The sequence below is a fragment of the Panthera onca genome, chromosome B3 (assembly GCF_046562875.1).
Source record: "Panthera onca isolate mPanOnc1 chromosome B3, mPanOnc1 haplotype 2, whole genome shotgun sequence".
Taxonomy (NCBI): domain Eukaryota; kingdom Metazoa; phylum Chordata; class Mammalia; order Carnivora; family Felidae; genus Panthera; species Panthera onca.
The window spans coordinates 8,467,699-8,481,135 of NC_138344.1; the positions used below are offsets into that span (position 1 = coordinate 8,467,699).

Below are 13,437 nucleotides of genomic sequence, written 5' to 3' on the forward strand. Positions count from 1 at the left end.
GTAAAGTGTTTTCCAGAAACTGAAACTGTTGTTTTATGACTTTGGTAGGGGCTTGTGTTAAGACAGGAGACCAGAAAGTTAGCCAGTGGCTGGATCCCTAAGGGCTCAAATACTGGCTTCCATTTGCATTTTATCCTTGGGACTGTGGGAGGCCACCAAAAGATTGTAAGCAGCAGAAATGGAAACAAATGCTCATTCCAAATATCATCTGGCTGCACAGAGAAGGGCTGTAAAGGAGGCAAAATCACAGGCGAGGAGAGCAGTGGGGGAAACCACTGCTGAAACCCAGGTGAGAAGTGAATCAGGAAGAAAGATCAGGGGACGGGTGGGTTCAAACCAAAGCTAAGAGCCAGGCTTGGCCAAGACTTGTGGATTCATGTGTTTTGTGAAGGTTTGAGTGCCTGCCTTCATCAGACATTGGGCTGTGCATTGGACACACACAAAAAAGCAAGAAAACACAGACTCCTTGTCAAGGTGAACAAGTTTAGGAACTTGGAGGAAATCATGAGGAAGTGACTTTGAACCTATGCCTTTGAGGTGGAGTGGGGGGCATTAAGCAGGGATGTCCAGGACAAGTTATTTGTATTTGAATCAAGGATTGAAAACAACAACGATCCCGCCCTTCGTGGAGACAGGGAATTACTCTGTGGCTTCTGGAAAGCCCTCAGGGGTCTTCGTAGAGCCGCTTTTCCCTTGGAGTGCAGACCCAGGGGTCAGACCGCCTGTGTTGAAACCATGGTCCTATTACTTACTGGCTGCATAAGCACAGGCAAGTGCTTGCCTTCTTATGCTGAGAAACCTCACCTGTCAAAGAAGGAAAACAAGAGGGCTTGCCTCACAGGGTTAGCGCGTGAAGCGTAACGCGACTACACATGCAGTGGTCATAGACTATTGTACATGGAAGGTATTCATGTTCAGCACATGTTAACGGTAGCATGGAGTGGGAAATCAGAACTTTTCTGGGAGCAGAAATCAGCTCCATCACCTACTGAAAGTGCCTTTAAGTACAACTGAACCTCACTTTGAAACTGGCAACTGGGGTGCCTGGGTGGCTCGGTCAGTGCAGCGTCTGGCTCTTAGTTATGATCTCAGTTTATGGGATTGAGCCGTGTATTGGGCTCTTTGCTGACACCACGGAGCCTGCTTCGGATTCTCTCTCTCCCTCTTTCTGCCCCTCCCCCGCTCACACGCCCACGCCTTCTCTCTCTCAAAAATAAATAAATAAATATTAAGAAAAAAGAAAGTGGCAATAATGATGCCCATCTATTACACAGAATGGTAGTGAGAGCTTAAAAGAGTATGAGCCGAGTAGGAAGACAGGTTTTCCTCCCCTAATAAATACCTTTTAAAATAACTTCCTCTTCAGACTGAGGCATGGGTGGGGATCGGTTGATACAATTCTGTCAAGGAACATCCATTCATTCAACTTCCATACTCTGGCCAGCAGGGCGGTCAGTCTGTTTGCTCCCTCACTCTGTCCCACAGCTAGTATACAGAACTGACCTCGACACCACTTCTTGTCCTGACCCCCAGAGAATGAAGCCACACTCAGATACCTCAAATGAATTGTTCCCAACAACTGTACTTCATTATTATTAGTAACATTTTGCGGGGGGGGGGGGGGCGGGGGGGAGTGGGGGTTGGTAGTAATACGTGTCTGCTGCTAAGAAATCATTTTAACCCCATTCACCCTAGAAAAGATCATCAGAAACTCCTAATCAGAATAACCAGTTGTCCCAGGCTCCCATCCATTGCTCTATTCTGTCTTGTCATGAGACCCAGATGTGGTTTATTTGGTAATTCTTCCACAAGTATGCAGTCTCTTCCAAAGAGAACTGAATCCATTTTTCTTCGTGGCCGAAGCAGGCTCAAAATATATACATCCTAGAAGACCAGTTTATGCCATACGCTGATGAGAGGGCCTCACCTTCTCCCCAAAAGTTTTCCATCTCAATTTGTGTGTGGCCGTATGGGGCAAAGGCACTATCTAGCGGTGCCCTGCTTTTGTAATCATGAGTCTGATAATGAATTTTCCCTCACTCACTCTGTTTATAGGCTTTACCCTGCACACCTACATTTTGTGTGTGTGTGTGTGTGTGTGTGTGTATGTGTGTTGTACGGTAGGGAACTCAAGCTCAAGTCCATCCCCGTTGTGTTGAAATGCGTGCAGTAGATGATTTTAAGTCATATGCAATTGTATTCTTTTTATTAGGCACTGAAAGACCATAATACAATCCATTTTTACCCAAAAATGTCTTTTTACCGCTTTCTTTTTTCTAAACAACACTCTTTATCAAGAATCAGTTGGGCACTCATGAAGCCAAAGTGCTGCATGAACAAAAGAGGACATCTGTTGAGAAGACAGCAGCACGCTCCAGACCTAATGAATTATTTTTGCCCAAAAAAAAAAAAAGCTCTCATGGTGAGTACCCAGGCTACTGTGTCTGTGTCTTTCCAAGACTGGAGCCTTTAGGGGGCTGGAGCAGGGTGGACCAGCAGGGCTAAGGGAATCTATCACTCTAATGCCAATGCAAATGTTCAGACCCACCATGCAGGCCACTGTCCTGAGTCCCTAACAAGGATGACTTATGGCAGGCATTTCACGGACGCTCCTTCTCTTGGCAGAGAGCAGAGGCTCCCCTTGGAACATGAAACCGATTCTACAGCTCGGCTGTCCAGGCTGGGAAATAAAAGCTGTGCATGAGAACTCCTCTTCTTAGGGATGTAATGCGACCTTACTTGTGTTGGCATCCCTCAAGGTGAGCTTGTAACTCAAGAATCAGGTTATTTTCAAATGTTCCCTGTGGCTCTGAATCCTTTTTTTCTGGACGCCTGGAAGCAACTGGAGCCAATGGATGGAGTTTTTGGATTCTCACTGAAAAGATTGCAAGAAGTGGCCAGGCAGCCAAGTTGGCACGAGGCACAGGGAGCCATGTGCCAGCTCCCACTGAAGTGAGCCTGTGGTCCAAAGCACCTGGATGAATACTGCAGCCACTGGCGACTCTTAGAGATTCTGCTCCTATATCTTCTCTGCTCTATCTAAACATTTGCACAATACAGGCCAGGGCGAGGCCACTCTGTTCCTTCTTAAGCTTGCCTCACATGGGAAACAGTCTTCCCTGGCAACTGTCAGTTTGGGAGGCTGAGATGTGCACATGGCAGACAGCCTTTTAGTGAAATCACTTACCTTTCCTGTAACACAAACTCTGATTTGAGACGGAAAATGAAGGGATTTGAGGGAAATAGATGGGATTTCACTGAGACCTTAGGTGTTCAGGTTTGAGGTGGGGGGAAGACACATTTGACTGCCTTCGATGTGTCAAGAAGTATGCTAGATGCAGGGAGAGATAGCAAGAAAATATCAGGTGTGTGTGTCTTAGACGAATCCACCCATCAGCCACTGGGGGTGGGGCTATAAAAAATGCACAAATAAAATTGTAAATAGAAAGCGTGCTTTAGAAGGTATGCCTAAACAGTGCAACAGGGACACAGAAGAGAGATTATATAACTTGGCTTGGGTGATTGGAAAGACTTTACAGAAGAAAGGTGATATTTGAACTGGACCTTACAACCCCCGCATGATATAATGGGAGATGCTCATCAGAGACAGAAGAAAAATGTGATCATGTTTGAAAATTCAGAGGGTTTTTATGGAGCTATGTGGCTCAAGAAGTGGTGTGTGTGTGTGTGTGTGTGTGTGTGTGTGTGTGTGTTCACACACACTGTATATGTGTGATGGGATAAAATAAAGCTGTGTCCTATGGCAAACTAAAGAGTTTGGATAATAGCGGAACCTGATCTGTAAAGAAGATTGGGGCCAGGTTGTGCAGGGATCTTTTTCCTGTAGGAACTATGAAGCTAAGAAGTTTTCTATCACAGGAAAGTGTCAAGAGCAGCCAGTAGATTCCACCCTTAGGGGGTCATGGAAGTGTGATCCTTATGGGATCGCAAGAAGCATTGTACTTCTCTACCCTCAATAGGACTATCCTAAAGACATAACAAGCAAGCTACCCCCCTTTGCCCCCATCAGAGAAAGTGTACAGGGCTCCCCCAGGAAACTGAAGCATCCCCACCCACACCCCTGCCAGACAGAGCACTGGATAACGACGGATACAGGACACCTGTGCCATGACCTGGCCCCAACATCACTTCTCTAGACTCTCATCCCACCCCTGCACACTTTGAACCACATCTGCTTCCCATTGGAGCCTCCCACTCCCAGGAATTGTTGAGTGATCTTGTTTGGCTCTGAGTTTGGTGGAAGAGGGTATTCAGAACAGTTCACCATAGTGGTTTGGCCAGCAAGAGACATGTCTGGCCAGGCTGGAAGAGCCACTCCTATGACTATCTGGAGGTGACTTCCCAGTGAGTCCTCCCTTCCCCCACAGACTGAAAACTGGTGAGGTGTGACACAGAATGGCCTTCAGTCCCAGTGGCAAGAGAGGGAAGTAAGCTCTCTCTCCAGGTCCTCTGTTCCCTACAAACTCCTTCCCAGCTGACTTGCACCTGGGCTTACTTGTTCAAGACTTCCACATAGTCCCTATCTCACTGGATACAACTCTCCTTCTACTGATGCACCTCTGGCTTCTAGGAGTCCTTTCCAAATGGACATGTCATGGGCCCCCAGTATTCAACATGGCCCTAAACTGCACTCATTATCTCTCACCTCACTGCAAACCTGCTGATCTTCAAATATGGAAATGTTACACCTAGGGTACTCATGCTATTGAACTACCAGCACAGCAGGGTGTCCAATCCGTCAGTCATAAGCAAGTACTTATGCAGTGGTACTGATGCATGCCTGTGGACATCACTCCTGGGCATGCTTCTGTGGAACATTCCTTGTCTCTGCCAGCACGTTCAGAATAAAATTCAACTTTTCCATCAAGGCACGTCAAATGTTGCTTGATCATCTCGATGCCAATCTTAATTTCATCTCTTGTCACTCCCTTCCCTTACCCGCATGCAAACACATCTTTTAAACCGGTCACGCTCATCATTTTATTTCAAGCTGTAACCCCAACACAGGGCTTTTGCACAATCTCTTTGTACTTCTTAGCATGCTTCTTCTCCTTTTTACCTGAAAACCCTTGTACATCCTTCAAGAATCACTTCAATTATCACATCTTGGTAATGTTTCCCACCACTGCTGCTTCATTAGATTTGGTGATTCCAACATTGTCTACCAACACAAGCTTCACAAAGGCATGTGCCACTGTATTAAAGTGTGTATTGCTCATCTTTCCCACTGAACTGCAAACAACTTGCAAGCAGAGTGGGTCCTTTTCTCTGCATCCTTAGAGCTTAGTAAAGTACAGGACACATAATAGGTGTTCAATATATGTTTGTTACATAGACGAACCACATGTTCCATGTCCCTGGCTTTCCCCAAACATGCTACATAGAAATTTACAATGTCCTGATCACTTTCTTCTCAGAAACCTATCAGGTAATGAGAAGCTCATCCCATAAACTAATTTGAGCTGGGGAACAAAGTGGTGATGATGAGTTAGTATTATTTCTGTCCTTCCTGACAGTTACATTTTCAGCAAAACTATCTTCTTGACTCCTCAAAGCAAGGAAAGAACAGAAACTTTATGTTATCTTCTATTTAAGAGTGGAAAGGTTTATGAGAGAAGTTCAGGACTGCTGTTATCTGGGATTTGAATTCAATGTCTTTGTTATTTCCCTTAAACATCTTATATATGTTATAGACATCTGAGTGTCTTAGTGCAAAGAATGGATATAGGATTTCTGAACTATAGCAAAGAAATTTGGAAAGGAGTTGGAAAAAGAAGAGACTGTAAATAATAATAGTAGTGCTAATACTACTACTACTACTAATAATAATAACATCAGCTCCTTAAATCATAGCACACATGATTTTCTCCTATGCCTTGGGGCTACATTATGGCAAAGTTTTACTGTGTGGTTTTCTGCTGGTCTAGAGGGTTGCTATGAGTTTTTTCTGAGATGATTGTTTCCCAAATCTCTTGGTGGTGATTGGTTTATCAAGGAAAGTATTTGGCAGTATTTGATCTCCAGTTTGTATTATTTCCTTTTCCCTAGGCCCACCTCAAATAAAGACTATATTTTCCAACCTCTCTTGCAGCTACCTGCAGTCATAGGACCTCTTTCTAGATGGTGGGATTAAGGAGAAGCATAATGCATGGCTTTTGAAATACAGAGACTGTGTTCTTCTTTTTCTATCTTTCTTATTGCCGGCTGACATGTAGATACAAAGGCTGACGCTTTAGCAGCCATCTTAGATTAAGAGTAAAACCAACCAACACACAGCAGACCTGGAAGCCCATACAAGTTGAGTGCTGGACACCATGTACTTATGATACCAGCTCTGGCCTACCTCTATATGGAAACCACACAAAAGAGAAATAGACTTCTGTTTTACAAAAGCTACTGCAATTTTGGATTTTCCATCTCTCAGAGCCAAACCTAACCATAACTAAATATATATATGGCATCTGGACAAATGTAAGTTTGATCTACCATATTTTCTCCATCTTATCTGTCATTCAGTACCTGTCTTCCATGCCCCTTCTCATCCTTTCTGCATGGGCCCTGTACATGTCGTCGTCTAAATCTCTAATCTATTTGCCTCTGCGTGCTGAAGGCTCTTGCTCCATTTCACTTATTCTATGACATTCCAACCTCCTACACTCTGCTCCTATGTAACCTCCTTCCCAATCCCCTCCAGGAAGAGGGAGTACTTTCCAACCATGTGACTTTAAGTAATGTTTTGTGTAACTGTGAAAGGACTCATACAGAATGTTCTACTTGTACTATGGAGGAAAAGAAGCCAACATTGTTGAGTGCCTGCCATGTGCCAATCTTTTATATTATTATATACTATCTTGTTTCATCTTTATGATAACTTTATGATACAGATATGATATAGACATGTTCATCTCAATTGTATGTATAAGAAAACTGAGGTTTGGGGAAATTTAATCGGTTGCCTTAGTTCTCATAACAAGTGACTGCCAGATTCAAGATGTGAGCCACATCTGTCTGAGCCTGAAGTGAATGACTTTTCCAGTATGGCTTGCTGCCTCCCAGCATTATGGTTAGTGGCCTGAATTCATAGGATTTTCAAGTTTGTAGAAACCATTGGCCATGTCTTATTCAGTATTGTGCCTTCTCCCTTAGAACCTAGGACGGCTCCTGGTTTATACTGGATCTGTAAAATATGTACTGTTAAAACAGACCAAGCATGATGCTTGCAAATTTTTGGTTGGTCAGCCTTTCGTGTTCAATAATTCAGAAACTAAATATGCTGCTAGGACTCTCAGAAGTCTCAGTAGGGCTCACAATTTGTGCTGAGGAGCTCAGATGCTATAGTAGGAAGACAACAATAGGAGGTAATACTCATATTTAGAACAACTTAAACAACCACATAGAAATCTGGCTGAGAAGCCAAAAAGTAGCCTCAACTCCTCCTTCCAGTCTGCTCCGACTTCAAGCATAGGAATGGAGAGGAGCGCAAAATAGTGTTGAGAGGATCCATGGTAATCCTGAAAGCAGCCCATTCTAGCATAATGGCAGCATGCAAGGGCTCCAAAGGCCACCTAACTATGTCTGTAAAATGGTATAATTATGAAGTAACCAGCCTCTATGCATAGTGACACTAGAACAAAATCTGGAAATAGGTTGCTGAGCTCACGTGGGCTGGTTTTTTGCATCAACACTGTAGTTTCTGATGGTGAAGAAACTACTTAGCCGCTAGTCCAATGGTTAGGGACTTGGAACTCACTACAACCCTGGGGCTATGGGATGGCTTTTCTTCCCTGTCCTGACCCCTCCTCCTCTTCCCCTCCCTCATCCTTGTTGAAAGCACACTCCTGGATCTGCCGGTCCAGCTCAGAGAAGCTTCCTTCCTGGTCTGAGCTGTTGTCTGTACTGTAATCAATCTCCTCCATGCAGGGGGGCTCATCATCCAGTTCTGAAGTGACGCTGCTCCTGCTGCTGCTGCATCTGCCATGGGTTCCCAGGAAATGGGAGAAGAAAGGAAGGAGAGGAAGGGAAGGAAGGAAAAAGGGATGAAGAATACAGAAGGGAAGGGAAGGAGAGAGGGAGGTGGGGAGAAAAGAGAGGGAAATGAAAAGAGAAGTTACAAGGAGCGTTTACAAGTGATTGGAAAGGAAGAATGAAAGTTATCCTCTAGGAGTTGTAATCTCAACACTCCCTGTTCTTCTAAATATGTTTCAGGCACAGTTTTCTGTGTCCTCCACCATTATTTTGAGATGCGGGGAGGAAATCACATAAAATCTTTGGGTTCCCTTCCTCCTTTGCAAGAAGAATCTGCATTTCTAAGTCCAATCAGAAGACTTCCAGTCAGAAGAGGTGGACAACTTCACATATTTAAGATCTCTAAGGTCTTTTGGGCTCAAAGTGAAACATCTGAGAAGGGTGTCACCGAGTATCAGAGAATGTCATGTCAACTATGCCCAGGGAAGAGTGAAATTGGAATTCAGGTAGCGGAGACCAGAAGCTTTAATGTTTCTCACTGTAACTCACAGCACTCTGAGTCCGTGCATTAGTTCTCCTTCATTATGATGGATGGTTTATTGGAGTTAGACAATTAATCCAGGTTGAAATTAATAAAGGAGGGAGTAAGTAAGTAGGCAGACAGCATTCCTTTTCTACTGTGCTTGTGCTTCCCATCATCTGCCTTCTCTCCCTTTTATGTTAGTTTATTCACAAATGGAAGATCAGCAGGGGTTGACCAGTAAGAGGTAGCAGGAATGGACAACAAACTTTGACCACATATTGTGAGCAGGGGATATTTCCTCCCAAGGAACGGTGTATCTACTTCATTTGCATGAGGTACCTTCTTTCCTGAAGACTTTCTAATCACTCCCTACTTAGGACTTAACCAATTAGGATTAACAGCGTGCTGGGTTTCTACTCTGTGATTTATAGAAGGCAAGCACTTCATAAATCAGGCAGAGCCGTTCATCCACCTGGCTTGCCATAAACAATGAAAATGGGTAATCAGCAGCACAGTTACATGTTAGCTTGGGAAATGAATCAGAGTCCAGTTTCTTAATTGTCTACTGACTGATGGGAGCAGCTTCCATGCTCTCCAGGCCCTCAGTTTCCTAAACCGAAGGTCTGGTGGGACATTGCCCGAATGGAGAGAAAAGGGAAGAAATATGAACCATGTTTCCACAGCACCACAGCATTAAATTGTTATCATATTTTACAGGCAGAGTTGTGGGTGATAAAGCAGCTGAGTAAAGGAAGGTAAGAGCTGCCCAACTGTAACATGAGCTCAAGTCAGCAAGAACTGATTGCCTTGACTCAACTGTCACCCTACCGGGGACTGAGATGACATTCTGTACAATGTCAAGAGGCTGAGCTTAAATCCTGGCTATGAGACCTTGGAAAACCCCTCAGTCTCACAGAATGTCAATAATAACACCTCAGGAGGTGTTGTGAATACTGAATCAGAAAGCACACAGATGCTATCTAGCAGAGTGCCTTGCAAAGTAAAAGCAATCAACAAATGTTAATTCCACCGTGCTACCCTGGACATGAAAGAAGACCGAGACATGGTGTTGCAGGAGGGTGGACATTGCGATTTGTTGGTTCACACCTGGGTTATAACTACAGCAAAACCATTCAGACTGGCACGGCTAGTAACTTCTCTGAGGCATCATTTTTATCGTGCTACTTCCAAATGCAGGAACTTGCAATGACTCTTTCTTGCTTATTAATGGCAATATGGTATTGATGGTTGGGATGTTCTCTCCAGGGTCCTGTTGGCAGGAGTCCATGAGTGAACGACAGGGTCAGTCTTCCCCTAACGAGGGCCTGTCTTGCCTCCACTGCGGGGTCTGCTCTGGTCACTGATGGACCTGGACCTTTCCTACCACAGCCAAGTTGTCAGGCTGTCCTGGTTGTGATCCTCCAAACACACTGGACTAAGTGTTTTTCCAAGACTTTGTTCAGGTAGCCAAATTCTCATATCTAAAATGGATTTCCAACTCCTCAGTATCCAACAAAATGTGATATATCATTTCTAAAAGCTCATCTTCATTTCCACCGAATGACTGCTTTGATGGCTTCATCTTTTTGAGATTTTCTTCTTTTAAATACTAATCTTCACATTCTTAAATTCTTTTTATCCTTAATAATGTTTCCAGGCCTATTGTGAATCAGGCCCACATCGTTTGCTCATTCTATATTATTCTATAGAATGTCTACAGTGTGCTGAGACCTACAATAAACAGTTGCCACATTGAACATACAGCAAGTATGTATGTAGAAAAATCTATGTTTTGGACCATCTTTGGGGGAATTACTTTTTATTTGAGTTCTCTTTCAAAGATTTTCTATACTAATTACACCATAATTATCACATTAGTGATTTTACTGATTTCAAACAAATGTGGTTTCTTTTGTCACTGAGATATATAACATAAAATAAGCGTATAATATATTGTTAAATTACATTTTATACATATATGATATTATACATACATATATATATTTAATTTATATATGCAAAGACCTAAAAAACTTCATGTCTCTCACTTATTTTCCAAAAAAAAGGTAAGTATTGTAATAAATTAGAAAATCAAATTACATATTGAGGGATTTCCTCTTCTGTATAGACAGAGAAGACTTCTCTTTTTTCCTCCTCATAAATTATCCTGGATATTTTAAAACAAACATAAGAAGAGTCTGAAATGTGGATGAAATATGGAGGGAAGGAAGTTGACGAGATGAGGTCTCAGGACTAATGGACAATACAGTGGTGATCTCCCTGTCTTTTGTCTTTGCCCCTTACATCCCTGACTTGGAGCTAGACAAGCTGACAATGTGGAAATATTAACAGGTGTGGAGAAAAAGAGCTCCAAGAGCTAGTTCTCTCTAGCCAGATGGTAAGGGAAGAGGAAGTCTATCAAGAAAGACCAGTTTAAACCATACTAGCCTGACTCGAGCCAAACACCACTGAAAAACCAGTGGGCCCACACCCATCCCACCAAGAGAAGCAGGGAGCCTAGACTTCTACTCCCACTAGACTGTAACAAGGTGCCCACAATCCCTTCCTTTCTCCCAAGCTGAGGCATAAGAGTGGGTAGAATAGGGAGCCAGAGCTTTCATTCCTAGTGCCCAGTAGTGAGGTCCCTTACCCATCAATACCACTGGAGGCCATGGGGGAGCCTGGACTTCCATGCACAACTGTTAGTAACAAGACTAACCCCACCAATGCCAGTGGAGGGCAGCAGAAGGGCCCTCTTTCCCCTGTGACCCAGAGTGATATTAGTGAAGGCCTAGAGGGGACCTGAAACTCTCCCCACTGCCCAGCAGTAACAAGGGGCCCTCTCACGCAAGGTGTCAATGTGGCTAAATGGGGTACCTAGACTTTCATCCCCACTTGGCTGTACAAAGTCCCTTCTTCTCCTATCTGGGTTGTGCCAGAGGAGACCAGTTTAAACAGAAGATTCAAATAAAATCTTAGTCTTAAAGCATAATATTCAAAATGTCAAGGTTTCAATATAAAATTATTCATCACACCAAGAATCAGGACAACCAATAGATACAAACACCAACATGACAGAGAATCATCCAGTGAGGATTTTAAAGCAGACATCACACAAGTGCTCCACCGAGAATGATGGATATACATGAAAATAAATATAATGCCTCAGTAAAGAAATAGAAAATCACAGATATATATATATATTATAATTATATATTATATAATATATATTATAATATATATTATAGATATATATTATAGATATATAATATATATATTATATAATATATATAATATATATTATAGATATATAATTATAATATAATTATATTATATTATATATACATACACACATATATGTATATATGATATATAATATAAACAAAATATAAAAAAATCAAATTAAATTTTAGAAGTGCAAAGTGTACAATAACAGAAATGTAAAATATGGCAAAGAAATAGAAAGTGTTGCAAAGAAATATAAGGCATAAAGGAGAATCAGATGGAAAGTTGAAAATTGAAAAATAAAAATAAATAAATGAATAAAAAATTCAGCAGATGGACTTAACAGCAGAATCGAAGAGACAGGGGAAGGATTTGGTGGACTTGAAAATAAAACAATAGAAATTACTCAATCTGTACATTAGTGAAAATAGACTAAACCAACGAGCAGGACACTAAGACCCTGTGCACTGTAACAAAAGATCTAACATTCATTCCATCAGAGTCTCAAAAAGAAGAAAATCTGAAAATATATTCAAAGTAATGGTTGAAAATTTCTTAAATTTGGCAAAAGACATAAGCTTACAAGTACAAGAAGCTGCACAAACCCCAGACAGATAAACTCAAAAATATCCACACCAAGACAAATTACCACCAACCTTCTGAAAAACAAAGGCACATCAAAAATCTCAGAGGCAGTGAGAAACATAGGGAAATGACACTAAAGAAAAAAAAATATTTGAATGGCAGCAGAGTTCTCTTCAGAAATCATAGACACTAGAAGAAAATGGCACACTCATTCTTCAAGGCTGAAAGAAAAGAACTATCAGCCTAGAATGCTGAAATCAGAAAAAAAAAAATTCCAACAATGAAGGGAAAATTAAAGGCATTCTTATAGGAAGTAAAGTTTTGAGAATCTGTTGATGACAGACCCACCCTGTAAGAATGGCTAAAGGGAATACTCTAAACAGAAATAAAATAATAAAAGAAGAAATTTTAGAACATGAGGAATAAGGAAAGAACATCAAAAGAGGAAAAATATGGATAAATACAAAAGGTTTCTCTTTTCCTCTTTGTTTGACAACATAACATTGTCAACTTGTGTGACATGTTCTCCTTGTATTATATAAATATTGAAGATCATTATATGACAAATGGGGGGCAAAGAAGGTACAGGGAGGTAAGTTTTGTACAGTTTGCTTGAACTGGTAATAATGTGACACCAGTTGATCATAACAATTTGTGTGTATATAATGTCGTATTTTCAGAACAAAAAATGTTATACATAGAGATACACTCAAGCACCTATAGATAAATTAAAATGGAATTCTAAAAAATATCCATTCACAGAAGACAGGAGAAAGAAAACAGAGATAAAAAAAAGAGAGAAAGTACAAATAGAGAAACAATAAATGGAAATCTTAGCCCTAACATACCAATAACATTAAATGTAAATGTTGAAATACACCAATTAAGCGAGATTGTCAGAGTGGATTAAAAATGTGATGAAACCATATGCTGTCTATAATAAATCACTTAAAGTATAATGACATAGGTACACTGTAAGTGAAAGAATGGAAAAGATATTCCATACAAACATTAATAAAAAAAAAGTAGGAGTGGCTCTATTAATATCAGATAAGGTGCTGTCAGAGTAAAGGAAATAACCATGGGCATAGGGGTATATGATGATAAAAATGTCCATA

The 13,437-nt window shown here is 41.5% G+C and overlaps 1 protein-coding gene across 1 annotated transcript in view; it reads right to left on the bottom strand.

Moving 5' to 3' along the window:
* Window positions 1-3,278: 3,278 nt before the first annotated feature.
* AGBL1 (AGBL carboxypeptidase 1) overlaps window positions 3,279-13,437 on the bottom strand; it is a 754,644-nt gene continuing 744,485 nt past the window's right edge. Inside the window, exon 23 of the mRNA XM_078448995.2 lies at window positions 3,279-7,992. Coding sequence (XP_078305121.2) covers window positions 7,785-7,992 — 208 coding nt within the window. The 3' untranslated portion in view covers window positions 3,279-7,784. The remainder of the gene's footprint in view (window positions 7,993-13,437) is intronic.